At 38.7% G+C, this 20,499-nt stretch overlaps 2 protein-coding genes across 4 annotated transcripts in view; one reads left to right on the top strand and one right to left on the bottom strand.

Moving 5' to 3' along the window:
* The window catches only part of ldb1a (LIM domain binding 1a), a 104,128-nt gene extending 101,834 nt beyond the window's left edge, over positions 1-2,294 (bottom strand). Inside the window, exon 1 of one of the 2 annotated variants that reach the window (XM_048608855.1) lies at positions 2,214-2,294. The gene's annotated coding sequence lies outside the window, so the exon portion shown is untranslated. Of the gene's footprint in view, positions 1-2,157 lie in introns of both variants that reach the window. The other variant, XM_048608856.1, reaches the window with a different exon arrangement.
* A 464-nt stretch (positions 2,295-2,758) lies between these two features.
* Positions 2,759-20,499, top strand: part of oga (O-GlcNAcase) — a 58,190-nt gene continuing 40,449 nt past the window's right edge. For both annotated transcript variants that reach the window (XM_048608854.1, XM_048608853.1), the window contains exons 1-8: positions 2,759-3,247; positions 12,474-12,525; positions 13,106-13,203; positions 14,378-14,508; positions 16,089-16,260; positions 17,585-17,683; positions 18,679-18,963; positions 20,309-20,467. In XM_048608854.1, the coding sequence (XP_048464811.1) occupies positions 2,935-3,247; positions 12,474-12,525; positions 13,106-13,203; positions 14,378-14,508; positions 16,089-16,260; positions 17,585-17,683; positions 18,679-18,963; positions 20,309-20,467 (1,309 nt within the window). In that variant the 5' untranslated portion in view covers positions 2,759-2,934. The remainder of the gene's footprint in view (positions 3,248-12,473; positions 12,526-13,105; positions 13,204-14,377; positions 14,509-16,088; positions 16,261-17,584; positions 17,684-18,678; positions 18,964-20,308; positions 20,468-20,499) is intronic.

Genomic DNA, 20,499 nt, shown 5'->3' with positions numbered 1-20,499 from the left:
TTTTACAAATTTCTACAAAATCATCTCTTAGTCTTCAAAACTGTAGAAAATACAGCTCTACTTTTCCCAATATCTCTTCATAGGACAATTCCACTATTCTAGCAACAAGTCTGGTGAACCTTTGCTAGACTCCCGCTACAGCAATTACATCCTTCTCAGGATAAGGAGATCAAAACCGCACACAGTGCTCCAAATGTGGCCTAACCAAGGCTTTATAGAATTGAAGCAAGCATTTGCTCCCCCTGTACTCAAATGCTTTTGCAATAAATGCTAACATAACATTGGTCTACCTTGTTGCTTGCTACACATGTAAGCCTTATGTGCCTTATTGATGAAGACATCCAGGTCCCTACATTTGCAATTTCTAATCTCGGTCCATTAAGAAATACTCTGCACATCTGCTCTTTCTAACAAAGTGGAAGTCTGTTGTTTTCTAAACACCTCTTAGTCTCCTATCCCACAACAACAGTGACATGTAAAAAGTATTTGATTGGCTGATAAGTGTTTGTGATATTCCAAAGTTGTAAGGGAAAAGGAAAACTATATATGAACAGGTTTTCTCCACACAATAGACAAGACTTTCCCTGAATCTCAAATGCTTCCATAGAATCCCTACAGTGTGGAAACAGGCCATTTGGCCAAAGTTCACACTGACCCTCTGAAGTGCATCACACACAAACCCATCCCCCTACCCTATATTTCCCACAGCTAACCTACACATTCCCGGACACTATGAGGCAATTTAGCATGGCCAATCCACCTAACTTGCACAACTTTGGAATGTGGAAGGAAACTCCACGCAGACAGTCACCTGAGAGTGGAATTGAACCCAGGTCCCTAGTGCTGTGAAGCAGCAGTACTAACCACTGAGCCAGCCAAAGCAAATGCTTTGAGTTTTAATTTTTCATTTGGAACTTTCTCAAATGGTGTTTTTTTTATTTGAAGTTTAAGCACAAACACTTTAGGATTTACTAGTGTCTTGGATTGTAACTTTCATCAAAGATTTCAAGGAATTTGGGCAGGCAGGATCTTCCACATCCAAAAGCTGTTTAACCTCTAATCCTCAATTTACTTCTCAAAATTAATTCCGTATTCTACATAGAATTTGAATCAGACTTATGCATTTTTCAAAACAAAAACAGAAGTTGCTGGAAAAGCTCAGCAAGTCTGACAGCATTTGTGAAGGGAAATCAGAGTTAAGTTTTGATTCGGTGACCCTTCCTCAGGACTTTTTTCAGTTTTTGAATGCTGGCATCATATTAGCCTGCTTCTGAATTCAGAACTGCCCAGCATCCACTAACTGCTTTAGAATAACAGCTTTACAAATGTTGGTCTCCCCACATTCATAAATTCCATCTATCTCTAGGGATTTATTCATTTTAAATCCTTTCATGGTTGGTTACATTTTCCACCTCAATATTAAGTTTATCTTAGAACCATTTTTTTAGTGGTGTGGAGGGAAGGCAGGGCGAAGGACAGATGTTTAAATATGTTTCCCGTTGTATTCCTCTGCAGAAGTTGCAAAATTCAGTAAATTTATACCATTAATCATAATAAAATTATTAGATAAAATTACATTTGGGAGCAAACATGGCTCAGCTAATAATTCAAGGACAAGAAAGCTTCTGCTCTCTGACATTGAAAAACGTTTGCTTTCCAAAATACAACTGGGGTTACAACTACAAAGAGACTAAAAACGATGATTACTCAGTTGTATTTTGTCCAGGGATTCGATATCACCAGTTCTTGCACAAAGTTTGTTTATGCTATAATATTCCCCACCCCCAGTCCACTGCCCTTAGAGAAAGGGCTCTCACACGACCTAATGCAAAGCACAGCAAGTTAACGATTGGAGGAGTGAAAAGGAGGGATCAGTTGCTATAGTAACTGCTGAAAGAGCAAGTTAAATAACAACCGAGCGATTTTTTTTTCCCTCTCGGCCCTTCCTCCCTCTGTTTCACCGGAGGCTGGGTTAGAGCCCAAGCACACGTGCACAAGGAATTCCGGACTTGGTTAACTGCATATTCCCGACTCCCCATCGGTGAGAATGATTGAAGCGCATGCGTGATACCGATTGTAGCCGCCCCGATTGCTGCGCCTGCGTACTATGGCAAAGCCGCAAACACCACTTTCATTAAAAAAGGAACATTAACATACGCGAATCTCGAAACAATTAAGTTTTGGACCTTCAGAAAATCACAACCAAGAATTACCACGAAATAAGAAGCGATTGATTGACCATAAAGCATTTCTTTCCTAAAAATTGAAAAAGTATTTGCGAATAAAAATGGGCGTTTTAATAAACCGGTTGACACTGGTTTCAGGCGGTTTCCGCACTTGCGCAGGAGCGTCATACCAACTCCCAGCATCCCGTTCAGGACAAGGAAATTATATATTTTTAAAAAACTGGACCGGAACACAGAAAATAAACACGGATAGCTACAGTAAAGCAACAAGAATATATTAATTTCTATTTACTTCGGTGAAAGAATCAATTTTCTGTCACTACTTCGAGGTGATAGAGATGACGCACATGCGCAGTCTGCCTCCCGTCAACCCCCGCCGGGACAATACCCAACAGTAAAACATTAAAATAAACGTCAAACGAGGAGGTTTTCACTGCGAAATTAGCAGTAACGTTAAAAATGGAGGCTCTGACTGAAAAAATATCGTAGTTTCTGTGTGAAGGCTCGGTGGTTGTGCTAACTGCGCATGCGGAGTGGGTGGGGGTGGGGTAGTCCCAGCGTGCTTTGCGGGACAACAAGGGACGGAAGGCAAAGATTCGCGAGCGTCTGAGGGGAAAAAATATTTAATATAGATAAAGCACTGGGATAATATTACTTTATAAATAAGTATATTTAGTATTTTTTAAATTTTAGAATTTACACCGTTGTTTGCGTGGGCGGACGCAGTGTAGGGAATTGCCCGGGTTTGATGCGCGGATCCGCTCATTCCGAGCTGTCGATGGTGCAGAAAGAGAAGGCGGCCGGAGGGCCGGAGGAGGGCGACACTGATACTGTACCCCCCACTGACTCCAACCCTGCTCCCGCCCCGACACCCGGGCCTGGCCCTCCGGACTCCGAGACCAGCCATTCGAACCCGGCTGGCGACGCAGCGGCCGCCTCTGCTGATCCACCCCCTCAAGAGTCGGCCACGGCCAATGGCGGACTTGATAATCGCCCTCTGTCCCAACGTCCCGATCCTGTTGGCGGCGAGAAGAAGAAATTCCTGTGCGGGGTTGTGGAAGGTAAGGATTGCCCACCCGCTCCGTCTCTTGGTGCTGATTCTGTGTTTCACTGCTAACTGGATGCGAGACAGCTAACACTTTTCAAAGATTTCTTCGACATAGTGTCAAAAGTGCGGTTTATTTTGATGTTAGACTGTTTTCTTTGATGCGGAGGCAGGGCGGTGATTACTGTGACATCACAATAATGGCCCTGTCTCGGGGCAAGGGGAAGTCTGCTCCATCTTCCCTTATCTCGGGTGTTCGGGGTTATTTGATCGGCGCGCCATGCACTTGTGCGTACCTGAATTGTTTCAATATTGATCAATATGTTTTTCTTCTCGTCCTGCATCCCCGACCCTGGGGGGGCGGGGTAAAGGAATTATTCTTCTGAGCCATGTACTGTCTGCGATAGACCCGTGCAGCCTGGCAGGTCCTCCCTCTTTAATGCGGTAATTATTTTAACCTGACTTCTCCACTTCCAAGGTCAAAGAGGAGGAAAAGTCCAAAGATTCCTTTCTAATTGTGAACACAGTAATTGATTGTTGGTGGACACTGAATGCTAGTAGGACTACTGAACTCAACTGTAATCTCCCATGCCCCCTATTTTATTGGGGGAACTCTTCACTTATGATCTTGGAGAGGTACAGGGTGTCACAATTTAGCCAACCCCAAATTAATAATTTTCAGGGCTATAGCATAAGGCACAGGTTGATCTTGCTGAGTCAGCGTGGGCAAACGTTTTCCTTTTGTGATCATTTTATTGTATTAATGAAACGTTGTGTAGTAATTTTCTGTTGTGTTCTTGCAAGGATGAATGTTATTGCTGTAGTTTCATTTTATATTGTAATTTTTCCTGTGGAAAATCTCTGCGTTTGGATGGGCTACATTTTGTATTGCTTATTCTGGTAGATATTGTTGAATGGAGTAATGCAGTACTGTGGTGAAATAAAGTAGACGTTTAAGTAATTGGATATATGTAGGAAGGAAGATTTTGCCATTGATACCATAGTGACAAGCAATTGATATCATTCCAGAGATTTGTCTTGTTTTCAGTTGGGGTCTAAGGGTGAGGCAGGATTTTTGAAATGAGTGCAGAATTAATGATAAGAATGTTATGCCTGTTTTGATAAATGACAAATGTTTTGTTCAATGTTGCAAGCATTTTGACTGAAAAGGATTCACAAACTCAGTTGCTTGGTGATAAGGGGATAGCTAATGGGAGGATTGTAGAGAATTTTCAGAATGTGGACAGTGAACTGTTATCTTAAAGTTTTTCTGATTTGCAGAATACCTTACTTCCAATTCAGAAAAACTTCAAGCATGTAGCTAATTAGTTTTTAAAAATTTGCCTTTAGTCCAGTGATTGAACTAAGATTTAGTGATTCACTTTAAAAGGGTATAAAAAGTAGAACGCATTTTGTTTCTTAAACAAAGCCTGCTGACAAGATGGAGATTGATTGAGTTATGTTCGTTAAATATGTTCTTCAGAAAAATTTATTCTTTTCGTAACTAGAACTTTGTGCATATGAATCCCTAGAAATGTACTTGATTCATAATAAGGTATAGATTCGTCTTGCTGTACTCCATAATTCCAGTTTATGTTGCAAGTGTTGTTAAGTAGCGCAGTTGTGTATGAACCATATCCTAGTTATTCAAGCCCAGTGAGAGATATCTAACAGCAGAAATGTATTTGCTGTCATCATTGATTTAATTTAGTGGGTAATTGAATAGAAGGTGCTTAGAAAAGTACACGTATTAGTGTCAGGGGCCATTGTATTCAAATGGTAGTGTTCCTACCTCCTGAACAAGGAGGCCTGGGTTTAATTCGCGCCTGCAGCACAGGTTGTCATAACATCTCTTAACAGGTTGATTTGACAATATCTACATGTTGACATTTGTCATGATACTTTTCTTGTTGTATTTGTAGGGCACAGCTCAGTGTTGTGTATGTGCTTGTATGACACTTGTGGAACTCTGGAGTTTTAGCTTGGGTGTGGGGGGGTGCTGAAATAATAAGTTTTGCGGACCAGTCAACAATGTGTAATCATAGTTCTGCTTTTGGAATGACCCCTTTCTTTCAATTATACACGTTGCTGAGATTGATGGAGAGCAGTGTTTAACATTGTTTGCCCACATAAATGACTGAAGTATTTTGGTGTCCAGTTACCTTAATACCTGAAAGTTATTTACCAATTTCAAGTTCTGCTCAACTGAAATTATCCTTATGTATTGGATTATTCATCAGTAACGTATGTAAAATTTTGCACCTTTGACCTTCATGTGAAATTAAGCCAACACAAATTAATGTTTGTTGGTAGAAAAGCTTTAAATGAAAGGCCTTCTATTCAACTTTGAAGGGACGGTTTCTTATGGAAGTATGTAACCAATTTGCTGTAAAATTACTCCTTAGTTTGAAGACATTGAGCATTTTGACTGTAGAATTAAAAGGAAAAATCTTGGACTGAGTTCTCAGATAATCCTAATATGAGGAAAACCCTCTGTGCAGATCAATGAACCTTTCCCTGGTGTTAGCCACTTTCAGACTATTAGGCTTTTAGCAGCTCAGAGGCAGACATTTTGTTTGAAGTTCCCATGCTGTGACGACAAAGTTCTGCTTCAGTGATGACAGGGAAGAGACAAGACAGTTCACAAGATGTCTGCTCTGAAGTCTTGAACCAATAGTATTTGACTAACAGTACAAACAAAGGGCCTAGGAGGTAATGTTCTGTATCGAGATCTAGATTTTGTTTTTAATTATAAAAGAATAATGTGACGACACAGTAGTCTTATTACAAAATATAAGCTATATCACTTAAATTCAGGTGTCCTGTTGGATCTCAAATTTCCTTTCTCGGCATGTTTTAACAGCCATTTTGGGAGGTTTTCAATCTGTTTGAAGCAGAAATATTTTGTACTGTCGTTGAGCCTCTGATTTGCTGAATGTTTATTATATTTGTGAGTTGATGAAAGATTGTGAATTTTAATTATGTTAAATCTTAGCAGTTTGCGTCAGACTAATTATGTTGTGGCGGTCATTTGGTCTATCAAGTCCAAGTCAGTTCTGAGAGCAATCCTTTCCTTTTTACTATATCCTGCCTCTACAAGCTTTTTTTAAATTGCCTTTGTAGTTTCACGTTGAAATCACTGTGTTTCCACCACCTTTCTTGTTCATTCTGAATTCTGGTTGAAACCCAAAGCAAGTCAGAGGTAGGCAGGAAAGTACATTGATGCAAAGCAAATAACTTTGGAATTTGGACTGTTCGGGCTGAATGGCAGATGGGGTTAATTTGGATATTTGTGAGGTATTGCATTTTGGTAAAACAAACAAGGGCAGGAGTTACTATATTAATGGTAGGGCTGAACAGAGAAACCTAGGGTTTCAGGTACATAGTTCTTTGAAAGTTGCATCACCAGTAGAAAGGATGGTTAAAAAGGTGTTTAGCATGCTTGCCTTCATTGCTCAGATCACTGAGTATAGGAATTGGGATGTCGTGTTGAGGTTGTATAGTATGTAGGTGAGGCCACTTTTGGAATACTGCATACAGCTCTGGTCGCTATGCTGTAGGAAGGATGTTATTAAATTGGAGAGGGTTCAGAAAAAAATTATCGGGATCTTGCTAGGACTGGAGGGTTTGACTTGCAGGGAGAGGCTGAATAGGCCTGGACTTTCCAACCTGGAGTATTGGAGGCTGAGGGGTGACCTTGTAGAAGTTTTTAAAATCATGAGGGGCATGGATAGGGTGACTAGCCGAGATTTCCTCTTAGGGGTGGGGGGAGTCCAAAACTAAAGGCCATAGGTTTAAGGTGAGAGGGGAGAGATTTTCAAAGGTTCTGAGGGGTAACATTTTTATTCAGAGGTATGGAATGAGCTGCCAGAGGAAGTGGTAATCGGCGCAGGTGAGTTGGCCCAAAGGGTCTGTTTCCATGCTGTATGATTCTATCTTACTTAGCTGAGAAGTTTTTAAAGCAAATATCAACAGCTTGATTCTCCACATCTCTAATTTATTTTTGTAAAAACCTGCATGATAGTGTAAAATCAAAAGACGCAAGGAGAGAATTTAATATTTTTCTCCTGCAGTTCCTTAACATCTTAACCCATTCAGTGAAATTCTGACTTTTAGGCTTTTATGATTCTTTCCTCTGTGTCCAATCTTCTTGATCATTGCTGTCAGAGACATGAGTCTTATTCTGTGGATTTTTTTCCTTAACTTTTCCTTACCTTATCTTTAAAGCTAATGTCGGCTGGGAATAGCTTCTAATTGTGCTTAGAATTGTGCAAATAGATATGTAGAATAGATCAGATTTGATCCTTTATACCCGTGACGTTCATATAAAAAATGCTTTCATTGCTATTTGTGTTTTGACAGGGAACAAGTTGTGGTATTGTGTACTGTAGAATAGGCTAATCGTTGAGCAGGTTTGATATCTTAATTTTAGCTCTGTGTAAAGACAGTAGGTCTACTCAAGTTATGCATATTACGTAGTTCAATTATATTGTCATGGCTAGTAGAATTGGAATGTGCAGGCTTTCAGTGAGAGTTGTCAGTACATTGGACTGCAAGGGTTTCTAATTTTTAGATTAGCATGCATTAGTAGTTTGTTTCCTTTCAAAACCTTGATGCCAAATCCATTTGATCTTCATTCTACATATGATCTTGGTAATCAAATACTCGAATTATACAACTTGAATTGTTGCTTCAGGCTCTTGGTTCTGCAGTGTGATGGTTATGCTGACTCGCAGGTCACTATTGCCATGTACACTTTTGACGTCAGAAACTTATGCCTGTAAACTCCCATAATACACGTGCAATTCTAAAGAAAGCAGCGAATATAGATGACAAGGTTGTAATCCCATTGACTGCTTCAATTCATGCAAAGCCATATGATGTATGTTGTTGCATATAAAAGTACTCGAGAACTGTACTATGTTTATTTCCTCTGGCAGTTCAGGTGTACTTTCAAAGTAAAGCTCGTTACTGATTTTACCAAATGTGAATAAGTCCCGTTGCTAACAGAAGCTATCGCACATAACCATGTTCCTCAATTGAGCCATATGACTTCAAATTATTTTAAAACCTGGAAAATTATTGCTGATAAAGGTCATTTTGTGAAGTGTTTGGAGCATTGCTGTGACATACAAATGTGATCTGAAGTAATGCATTTTTCCTCAGTGTTATTCTATTCACCTGGGATGTACCTGTTTTCTTTGGCATTGACAAGAAAGCTGGCTCGCTCTTGGTTGACTGCTTTGCTTCAAGTAATCTACCAGTTTCCAAATTAGACTTATATTTAATGGAAAAGCTGTATAAATCCTATCTGTAAATCATGTCCATGGGGAAAGAAATGAAATCCTCCTGGGACTTCCAGGTGAAAGCAAAACTTTCAATTTTGACTGCAGTCTGTTTTTGGCTAAGTCGAATGCGGAATGTCTAAAGGATCTCTACTTCTGTACTTGTGAGAAAAATTCATGTACTTCCAAAACTTTCTCGGTGTAAAATAGGCTGATTTTTAAAAGGTGAAAACATTTCTTTAGATATTTTGGAAGCCTTTGGATTTATTACAGGCAACCATCATCCTGGGCTTTTTATTCTTGCATAGGAGGTGGGCTTCTCTGGCGTGGCCGGCATTTATTGTCTACTGCTATTTGCCCTTGAACTGAATGGCTTGCAGAACCATGTCAGAGGGCAATTAAGAATCAACCACTTTGGGGATCATGTGTCAACCAGATCAGGCACAGGACACTAGTGAGCAAGATTTTTAAAAAAAATAATGCCATCAGGCTACCTTTTAATTGTAGGTTTTTAATAGAATTCAAATTTCACCATCTGCCATGTTAGGATTTGAACCTATGTCCCCAGTCGACTGAACTTCTCAATTGCTAGTCCAGTTATGTTACCGTACAGCCAACATCTCTCCAATTAGGATTTAAAATGAGAAGTCATAAATAATTGGCAACATTTTTTATTTGTTTTGCCTGTCAAACATTGTTGTGATTACCCCATAATTACTCTGCTGTTTTCTATTAGGGGGCGGGGGGGAAATGTTGATCTATTGAGCTGTTGTTTTTGAGAGTTGGAATCATGTATTCTTTTATTGTCATTTTTTAACTAATTTATTTTCCTCTTCAGCTGCCTAGTCCAAAACTATTTGTGGTCACTTTGTTATTTTGAAAGTCATGCCCAGCACTGTGGTTAGAACATCTTTTGTATGATTCTTCAATTCAGTTTCCTCCTTACTTGTAGGAACCTGACCCTTTCATTAGCATTCCCTGTTAGCATCACAAACTGTGGAACCATTGGCTGCTGTTCTTCTCTGTTTTTATGGGAAAAAATTGTCTTTAATGGTCTGTAGTAACAAACTTGAGTAGTAGTAGCAGAAGTAGGTCCCCTTTTGCCATTCAATAGGATCATGGCTCAACAAGACTGCATCTACCTCTGCCTTTAAAAATGTTCAAGCATTCTGCTTCCACTGCCTTTGGCAAGTTTCAAATATTCACGACCCTGAGAAATTCCTACTTATTCCTGCTCAAGTGGGGAATTCTTATTGTTAACCAGTGCCCCTTAGTTCTAGGTTGCTTCACAAGAAGAAGTATCTTTTTCAAATCCATCCTATCGGATGAACACACCTCGGATCTTTTATGTTTCAGTCAAGTCTCCTCTTACTTTTCTAAATAACAGGTGCATGTTTAATAAGAGAAAAAATAATAACTCTCAAATGTCAGCACTGAAACTGATTTAAAAGTGGAAATAATTAGATTGTAGCAAAAACTAGTTTGGTTCTTTTGTATAAAATTAATGTCACTAGAGTTTTTGAATTTTGTGTCCTATTCAGCAGTACTTTGTCTTCGTCCAAGTGACTGGTAACGCATGAACACAGGCAGCAGACATCAGTCACAGGTTTCCAAACATGGGGGTATATTATGGTTAAAGGTAATATTTCTATGTACGTGTTCACAATATATAAAGCTGGAGAGATTGGGCTAATTTGTTTTCTCAATTGTTTCCCTTCCCAAGCTTGGGCTAGTTGTCACGCGTTCGATAAACAGGGTAGTGGCTTTTGTGTTGTTTCAGTGCAGAACTGGAATAGATTCTCCCACTCAAGATCACTAATTCGTTACACAGTGGACTTCTAACACCAGCTAGCCAAGTACCTCACCAGGCACAAATTTATCCATGCAGTTAGGAACTTAAATTATAGCCAAAAAAATCCTAATTTTCATGTTGCCGTTGAGTCATTCAGTGGTATTAGGATGCTAATTGTTTTTCCATTGGATATTTATGACTAATCCATTATTTTGCAGAAGCATATTCGAATATTTTGTTCCTTCAGCAACAAAAAGTTGGAAGCAGGTGCAACTGAAATGCCGCTATTAGCTAAAATTTCAACATGATTTCCTTTTGCTAATTGGGGAATAATAGTGGTTTTCATTTTAAGTATAAAATACAAGTAAGAATGGAGTAATTTGAAACTTGGCAATTTGTGCATCATGTTAATTTCCCTTCTTCCTATTTATGACAGGATTCAAAACAAGCTTTAAATGGGTTATTGGTGGATTGCTGCATGATGATATTAAACTTGTACAATGTTTTAATTCTCAGGTTGTGAGGATAGCAGTTGTTCTACTGTGTTCAGGGGCATTTGTTTCAGTGAATGATCTTTGCGTACATTACAACCTGATTTAAACACATTGCAACTGAAAATCTGATCTCGACATTCCAGTGGAAGTGTCAATGCAAATTGTCATACCAGATCAGCATAAACGGAAGTCGCCTGACTCGTTCTTTGAAAGAGCTGTCCGATTTCATCCCATATTCCAGCCATGCCATTGTAACTTTGCAAATAGATCTGATTAAGTTCAGGTTCAGTTGCCATTTGTTTCCACCATCCTTTCAGAAAGCATTTTGGACCTTACCATGTCATAGAGATTTCTCTTAATTTTCTGCTTCAGTTTTTGCCATGTTAGATTATGATCTCTGTTTACCAATTCATCTTACTCTGCATACCTCTACCTCTAATCGGTATCCTCTTGAAATTCTGTCCTTCTTTGGAGAACAATCCCACTGCTTCGCAGAACTAAGTGCTTAACCTTGGAAAGCCCCTCTGTACTTTGACTAAGGCATTGATTTAGTTTTTGAACTGTGGTGGTTAGAATTGTGCATTGTTATGGAGGGCTTAACCAGTGATTTGTAAAGGTCTAGAATGACTTAATACTCTTATTTACAAAGCCAAGTACACCATATATTTTATTGATCATCATATCAACCTGCCTGCCCCCCTTCAAAGATTTGAAAATGTGCAGTATGCCTTTGCATCCACCTCATAGTGATAGACAATAGTGCTGCGAGTACCACATCATTGGAACTCTCTGGCCACTTTGAACCACTTTAGTTGATGAATTGAGTGAGTGATTTTAGGAAGGGTGTCCCAAGGCTTTGACTCAGCGGCAATGATGATGTGATAATGTAGATCCATGTGTGGCTTGGTAACGGTGTGTCCATGTTTCTGCTCCCTTCGCCCCTGTAGGTGATAGAGGTTCCAAGGTTGGAAGGTGCTACCATAGTTGCTGCCCTCTATCTCGTATGTGGTACACATGGCTGTCACTATTGAAGTGGAGCATGGGGTTGTTTAATGTGGTGAATGGGGTGCTTTATCCTAGATGCTATTGGAGCTGAATTCATTTATGCAAGTAGAAAGTATTCCATCACACTTAGCGACTTGGACAGAGTGCCTCAGTTTAACATCTGAAAGATAGCATTCCTAACGGTCCAGCTTATTTAATAAAAGTTTTAAATGTTGGGTTAGGATCTATATGCTTGTAGTGTGTAACATTACTGCAAAAATGCTTGTGAAAATGTTTTTTAAAAGTTGTACTCTATTCTTCAGTAACTAGCCTTTTGAGCTAAGCTACTGGTGCACTGAAGTGTCAATATGAAGATGTGCTCAATTTTCTGAAGGTGAATTTGAAGACACGACTTTAAGGAACAGTGGCAAATATATTGATACATTTATAAAGTAGTATACATATTTTTTTGGTTTGGAGTTCTGAGCTCCTGTCATGTTAAAGTTTTCACCATTCTGTAATGTGATGGCTTTGTATTGCTTTGTACTTGTTTTACTTCCTGATTACGACTTAAAACTATTAATGAGCACTGTCAATCTTTTGGGCACTTTTATTAATCAGATTAGTTAAGTTGAATTATTTTAAGTAATTGAATTCATTTTGATGTGCAGTTTTGCTTTTTCTTAGGATTTTATGGCCGCCCTTGGAGCATGGAGCAGAGGAAGGAACTGTTCCGAAGGTAAGATTTCCATTATAAGTGCTCACATATTAAAGTTGGATGGCCTTCTAAATAAGCCTGACAGGTGACTCTGCTCAAAAATTCTCAAAGTAGTGTTAGAACAGAACCTTTTTGAGTACTTGCTTTCCTTTCCCAATGTCTTAACCGAATCAGTGCTTCATGAGAATACAAGATAAATGCTGAAAGCGATTTGCTCCATTTCAAATTACCTAACTTGGTGATTCCAAGCATTTGTCTCTATTGGTTACTGGGAAGTTAATTAGTGTGAAATTTGACCACTTTTCTGTGTGAATACTTTCATGACACTGTCCAAAATTTGCTTGTTTACTTTTTGAACTTGTGTTGCTTTTGTGTATCTCCTGATTTAGCTTGCATTTTTTGGATTTACAATTTTCCTGTTTTACAGTAGTTACACTGTGTTCCGTTTTAAATTGCTGTTAAGAGTGAATATCTTGGGTTTTTCCAATTTTTGCTGGCATCAGTGATTGTAACCCAGTTTGTGTTCAGTACTCCTAGCTTTGGATGCTTTCAATGAGGGAGTTTCATTTGTGCATCTAATGTTGGTCACCTCATTCAACAGAATGCGCAAGTGGGGATTGAACACGTACCTGTATGCACCAAAGGATGATTACAAGCATAGGATGTTCTGGCGGGAAATGTACTCTGTTGAAGAAGCAGGTGAGCCCTATAGTGTGGTGGTTCCAGAATTACCAAGCACTGTTTTGCATATTAATTTCCATTTCTTTTAAAAACACCTGTAGTTAGTTGATGATGTTGCTGAAGGTGTCGGTAGTATAAGAAACAGCACCAATAGACCACACAATGGCTTGTGCCTCCTGTATCATATGGTAATCTGATGGGTGACTTTGGATTGCATCTTAACTTTTGCACTCTATCCACATAACCTTTCAACATCTAACATTCCATTCTGATGTTTTTAATATCACTCTCTATTATGAGTATTAAGGGAGTTCATTCTTAATGTAACTGACCTTCAAAAGAGTGTGTTTTCGATGTATTTGTCTAAGATAATCTACCCTCAATTCCCAGTTTCTTCATCTTTTATATAGGTTGCACTTGTCTTCCAGTTACAAGCGACATAAGTTTGTGAAAGCAGCTTATGTATGGTAGTGAAATTTCAAAGCCATACTGCCCAGCCAAGTGTGAATGACTTGTCTTTGTGGCTTCTGTATCAGTATGTATTTAATTGACTGCTAGAATGCGTTCAAGTTTGGTAACAATTATACTGAAGCTGCCATGTGCTAGTGAAATCAGTACAAAGGAGGTGATATTTGATATCTGGATTTGAGGAGGTAGGTTGCCGGTTTTGGGCTGAGCTTGTAGATTTGTGCTATGAATTATAACTTCATCTGTAAATTAGTGTGGGGGCAATATTGGTAACTAGTATAAAGTCAGCAAATATGGCCTCTGGGTAGTGACATCATTGAGCAAACTAGTACAAACAGAATGTCAGCAGTCCTTTGTTTGTTATTTCATTAATCTGATTAAGTAGTGGATTCTACAGCAATATTGTAAAACATGGATATAATTCTCCTTCTCTCAGAGACGATTTAACTAATGTCTAAGAGGAGATTTCCAAAAAGCTAACCTGACAATTCTTTGCAAGTTGCTGTATTTGCGGTTATGTCCTTTCCGTCTAGAAATGGATGAGGGTGGAAATCGTTGCCTGTGCTCTTCTCTTCCAGTGCAGTGTGAGCATCTGCCAGCATGTGCTTGATAAATGCTCTTGTATGTCAATTCAGTTAGCTCTGCACTGTTGTCTCCTTTCTAGCATTGAGGTTTTTTCTCTCCCTTTTTGATGTTGTTCATAATGTGATCAAATCTGTTCCAGAACAATTGATGCAGCTAATATCTGCTGCAAAAGAACATGATATTGAGTTTGTCTACGCCATATCTCCTGGTCTTGATATCACATTCTCAAATCAGAAAGAAGTTGCTACCCTGAAACGTAAATTGGATCAGGTGAGTGTTTTTCTAATCTTTTAATTCTTGAAGTACAAGTTATTAAGTAACTTCTTTCCTTTGACAGAAATTGGTAATTCACACAGAAATTTTTGTGAACATTAGGTTTATCTTGTCTATCTTGCATTGTACAGTGTTATGGATCTCTACTGCTTGTCTGAGGTGGGGGCATGGGACCTGAACTGCCAGTTTAATACAAAACAGGGTACATCCTGCTGATGTTTGCATAGTTGATAGTAATTTCATTCCAGTGCAAAATCTGGTGAATTATGCACTGATGCCACTAGAGTAGAGTTTGAGCTCCCTAAGCTATTGAAAGGAGTGCTATATTGTTTGTGATTGTTTCTTATAAATGTGATAAGAATGTAAGGAAGTTGATAAATAAGTTAACAGTTGAAACAAAAATTGGCTGGAGGCTTGACAGCGAGGAGGAAAGGTGTTCCGATATAGATGGTAAAAAGGACAGATTAGTGGCAGATGGAATCTGACCCTGATAAATGTAGGTGATGCATTTGGAAGAAAGATCAAGATGAGGGAGTACTCAATGAATGTCAAGATGCTAGGACGATCTGAGGAAGACGGATCTTGCGGTGCTTGTCCACAGTTCCCTGAAGGTGATGGGGAAGATTAGTAGGGTAGTTAAGGAGGTATACGGGACATTTGCCATTCAGCTGTGGCCTAGATTATATGAACATAGATCATGTTGGAGCTACACAGAATTTTGTTTAGACCACAGCTAGAGAATTCAGCAGTTCTGGTCACTGCTCTGAAGAAGAATGTGATTGCTGTGGAGGGGGTGTAAAGGAAATTTACCAGGATATTGCACTTCAGCTATGAAGGAAGAGGCTGGATAAGTTCAGGTTGTTTTCTTTGGAGCAGAGAAGGCTGAGAGGAAACATTACTGAGGTGTTTAAGATTGAGGAGCGTGGGTCTGTTGAATAGAAAGTAGCTGTTCCCCTTAGTCAAATGGTCAAAAGTGGAAGGGTATAATTCTAAACTGAAAGGCAGGAGGTTTAGAGAGGATTTGAGGTTGGGGGAGAGGGGGGAGAAACCTTTTCACCCAGAGGGTGGTGGGGTTCTGGAATGCACTGCGTGGGAGGGTAGTTAAGGCGAGAAATCTCACAACCCTTAAAAAGTACTTGGCTGAATACTTGAAATGTTACAGCATTGAATGTTAGTCTAACTTTTGTGTACTGGTCCCATAATGTAGGGTAGTATATTTTTGTGGAACTGATTTAATGGGCTGAAGGCCCTCTTCTGTACTACACAATTTGATGATTCTGTGAAGTGTGTTAGAGTAGCCACTCAGCACCCAGAAGTGTTCTAATTTTCCTTAGTTGATGTGATTCTCCCTTTTTCTTTTTCTTTTCTCCCACTTCATCCCCCCCTTGCATTTGAGATGGCACCTTCAATGAGTTGTCTTGCCAGCTTCTTCATCAAAGCATTGTTGCTTTTACAGCACTTGAGTTTAAAAACACCTGTTTACTTTTCTCCTTGATCTCTTTATATTCTGCGCATCTAAAGTCAATTTTGTTTTTTTCAGTCTGCTGAGAGAGTTTCTGAAAGTCTTTGTTTTATAGGTGTCACAGTTTGGATGCAAGTCTTATGCATTGTTATTTGATGACATTGACCACAATATGTGCCCAGCAGACAAAGAGGTGTTCAGCTCATTTGCACATGCACAACTGTCTGTTACTAATGAGATCTATCAGTACTTGGAAGAGCCAGAGCATTTTTTGTTCTGTCCTACAGGTGAGTGGACAACAGCAAATCGATCACTGTCACGCTGCAGCCCAGTGTAAATAAAACTCCTGTATCACTAATTCTGCAACTGATGTGTTCTTTATTTTAAATATTGTTTATTTTATTTTTTCTTTGCTAAGAAGTATCTCCATGCGCTAACTCGTGTGTTTGGCATTGGCTGCTTTCAAAGATGTGCTGAGTGCAATACAGAGACATGTTTACCGATGTGTATAAGCATGCAGAATTGGCTGTTTAGGTTTACCGTGCTCCAGGGACAAAATTAACTACCGGGCTTTGTAAATGCGCATTTTCTGAATTTGGTCGTTCACTCTTAATGACAACAAGGTTTTCTGGTTGCATGCTTCATTTGTACAATTGCCAATGTTGTATTTTGGACTTTGCATCTGCTGTAAATGGTCTTTTGGTTGGAGTGGTGGGTCTTGAGATGGACTTTTGTATGAACGACTAATCACTAGTCGGATTTATACCTGAATTTGCTAATGTATGACGAACAAAATAGAACATCTGAGCAGCAGTAGGTTTCATGCTGTGAGAGAGAACTTTGTTGAGTTCATATTTATAAGTGCCTTTACTGACTGCAGTTATTCTAAATGAGGGTATTATGGGAAATTTCACTGAAGTTAGTGTGTATCCAAATCAACTTTGTTTATTAAAATAAAATATCGTATGTAAAAACAGTTAAGTCCAGAATCATGATAAAGTCCAGATGACACCAGCTTACTTCCATACATTCAGTACTGGAGTCACTGAAAAAGAGAATTGGCATCTTTGTAAATATTCATGATTCTTTGTGGCATTTTTATGGTGAGTCTTACTGTTGGCTTTTCAAGGCAGTGGTTTTTTTTTCATTTATATGTTGCTACTCCATGTTCAATGGAATTGCAGTTGGTGAATTCAAACCCTGTCTAGTCTTAAGTTGAAGCTCTTGGAGGGAAAGGGTTAATTGGCCCAGCAGGTAGATTTGGTCTTCTCTTTTAGCTGTGCACTCTATCTTTATTTTTCTTGACAAGCTATAAAAAGCAAACTTGTAGCATTCAGAAAGCAGAGAATAAAATTGGTTGGACCATGAGATCTCTTTTAGACTGGAAAGCTGGCTAGTGTTAAACATGAGCTACTATCACTCCCTTTGGTAGTTATTTGCCTGTATAATGCTACATACTGTTTTTAATATGTTGGATAGTTTTGCAAAACCATTAAACTGTGGTAACCCTTTATTGAAGCTACTGGTGAATGTTTACATTATTTATACATATTTATGATTATTCTTGTGATTAACACTGATTTTCTTCAAAAAAAAATTAATCTTGTTCAGAGTACTGTGGGACCTTTTGCTATCCTAATGTTGCACACTCTCCGTACCTTCGGACTGTTGGAGATAAACTACTTCCTGGCATTGATGTGCTGTGGACTGGTGAGTGATATGTTTTAATAGCTTGTCCTTGCATTCATTGAGTTTAGCTTGCTAGACAAATGTTACTATGTCATTATAGCTTTTTATTTAAAATAAAGCATCCTACTTGTGATCCATTTATAGCTATGTCAATTGAAACTCTCCTTTTGAATTTAACAGCTCTGACTTGGAGCTGTGAATTTATGGTCACATCCATTGTAAACTACAGCTGCCTAGATCTTTCCAACTGAAATAACATCACCGCTGTGCCCAGAATAATTTCAGTTTACATTTCTTCTCATTTTAGGGTAGAAGAGATCTTACGACTGAGCTTAGAGTAGTGAAAGTTAAGGAAGAAATCCAGCAGAAGCCATAAATACTTGAGGATGTGACCAAACAAACAATGGAAGATTTGCATGTAGTGAATAAGCACAACTGGGTCTTAAGACAAACTCAGTCAAAAAATGCAAAGAATTTTTTCCAGACAAAAAGCTGTTAAAGTAATGGAATGCATTAGTGATAAGTAGGGTAGATCTATTGGGCAAAAAGGCATGTTTCTACGCATTAATAAAAACCTGTCAATGTCAGGAAATCTAAAGAGGAATCAAGTATATATTTTGAAGAAATGATTTCGACAAGCTTAGGACAACGGGTAAAATGGCTTTAGACTGGATGCTTCTGGGTAGAAAATAGACTGTGCTTAATAAACACAATGTTGAAATTTCTAGGCTTTATGTAGTTAGTTGTGGCTAGAGCATTTACTCAATTTTCTTTATTATGGGAGACAGTTCTGTGATAGGCATGCCAAAATGATGATCTGAACTATGTTTGACAAGTGTTCATTCGCTCCATGCAATATTTTTCAGGTCAGGGTTCTAGTCTGCTTTAATACTGTGAAATAGGATTTATATACTTTTTTAGAGATATTGTTTTAATACATTTAAATTTTCTTCAGAATCGGTAAATCATGCACAGTTTACTGTTTGAGAAATTAATCTTTTCTTCTTAATCTTTAGGTCCGAAGGTGGTCTCCAAAGATATCTCTGTGGAATCCATCGAAGAAGTCACCAAAATACTGAAGAGACCACCTCTTATCTGGGACAATCTGCATGCCAATGATTATGATCAGAAGCGCCTCTTCCTAGGACCATACAAAGGGCGGTCAACTGAACTAATTCCACGGCTGAAAGGAGTACTGACGAACCCTAACTGTGAATTTGAAGGGAATTTTGTTGCCATTCACACCCTGGCAACATGGTACAAATCCAACATGAATGGTGTGAGAAAAGATGTTGTGATGAGTGAGTACATTGGATGAAACTTCATCTTCTGTTTGTTGCCTGAGGGAGGGTGCACAACTGAGCTGTTGTAATTGTTGAATTAATTCATGGAGTTTATGCATTCCTAGCAAGACCACCATTAATGCCCACCCTCAATTTCCCTCCATGATAATAGTGAATCACCTGTCTTGACCCATTACGTTGTGTTGTAAAGGTGTTGTCATGAGCTGTTGGGTATGAAATTTAACATACAAGCATTAGTTAGAGCATAAAGCAGAAATGCAGGAAATATGCATCAACATCTGGTAGCATTGTGGAGAAAGCAAAACCTATTAACATCACTTAGTCTGAAATCGGTTGTTTTTTTTTTAACATGATTGTGAACCTTTGTCATTCTCTACTACAGAGCACTATGGAAGTTTGAGTACATTTTAAGATAGTGATTTGATTTTTGATTATCAGGTGAGGTATGGTTATGAGGAAGGGTAAGCAGTATTAAGTAAAAACCGAAAGAATTAAATATTCAATTAGCCATGATTGAATGGCCTATATCTGTTGCAATGCCAGTGAATACGCATTTACCTGTAGCATCAACTTTGCTTCAATCTCTGATGCTATTGGATCTGCTGACTTGATTCCAGTATTTCCAGTTTTCATTTTAGATTTTCACGATTGGCTGTATTGCTATGAAATATGTCCAAAGTCTACTTTCACCCAGGGAGGTCCCAACTGCTCTGTACAATTTTTTATCCAGTTATTCTACTGAACAAAAACAAGTGATTAATTATTGCATGACTGTTTCCATGCTGTCTGACTCTGACTATTGTCTTAACCTCATGTACGTCACTGTCTGTTCTTTGTAATCCTAAACAAGTAGTGGTTGTGGGTTTTCAACATTAGAATATAACAGAAATCCAGTCCTGCATTGACACAACTTTCTAAAGAATGAGGAGGGATGGAAACTTGGTCAGATTTGTGCATGTCTTTTTCCTGTTACCAGAAGCATAGAATTTTAAATGTAGGTAGATACAGCAATCAAGATCCTTTAACTCTGATCAGAAATTGAAGCTGGGACCTGACTGCTTTATACATTCCAGTAACATGTTGGACATTGTCACTTCTTTACAGATTGCATCCTGCTAATATTATGAGGTGTCTAGCTAGTAATCAGTAATTCCAATTATTGCACTTCTTCCTGTAAGGTACTCCAAGTATATCTCTAGTTGATTTGCTGTACTGATGTTTGTCATTGACTCATTTTGTTCTCTCCTGTGATTGGAGTTGGTCCCTATCAAGCCTGTCTTTCTATGCTCATGGCTTTGTTTTTGGTTGTATAATACAATATCTGTGACTTTATGTACTTCAGCTGACACAGAAGAGAGTACGGTGTCCATTCAGATAAAACTTGAAAATGAAGGTAGTGATGAGGAGATAGAAATGGATGTCTTGTACAGTCCTCAGATGGCTTTGAAGATGGCTATATCAGAATGGTTGCAGGAATTTGGAGTGCCACATCAGTACAACTGTAAGTTTGATGTATTTGAGTGTTTTTCCTCC

The sequence above is a fragment of the Rhincodon typus genome, chromosome 20 (genome assembly GCF_021869965.1).
Source record: "Rhincodon typus isolate 14 chromosome 20, sRhiTyp1.1, whole genome shotgun sequence".
NCBI lineage: Eukaryota > Metazoa > Chordata > Chondrichthyes > Orectolobiformes > Rhincodontidae > Rhincodon > Rhincodon typus.
Note: the sequence above shows the minus strand (reverse complement) of the source record. Positions and strands in the feature narration are given on the sequence as shown.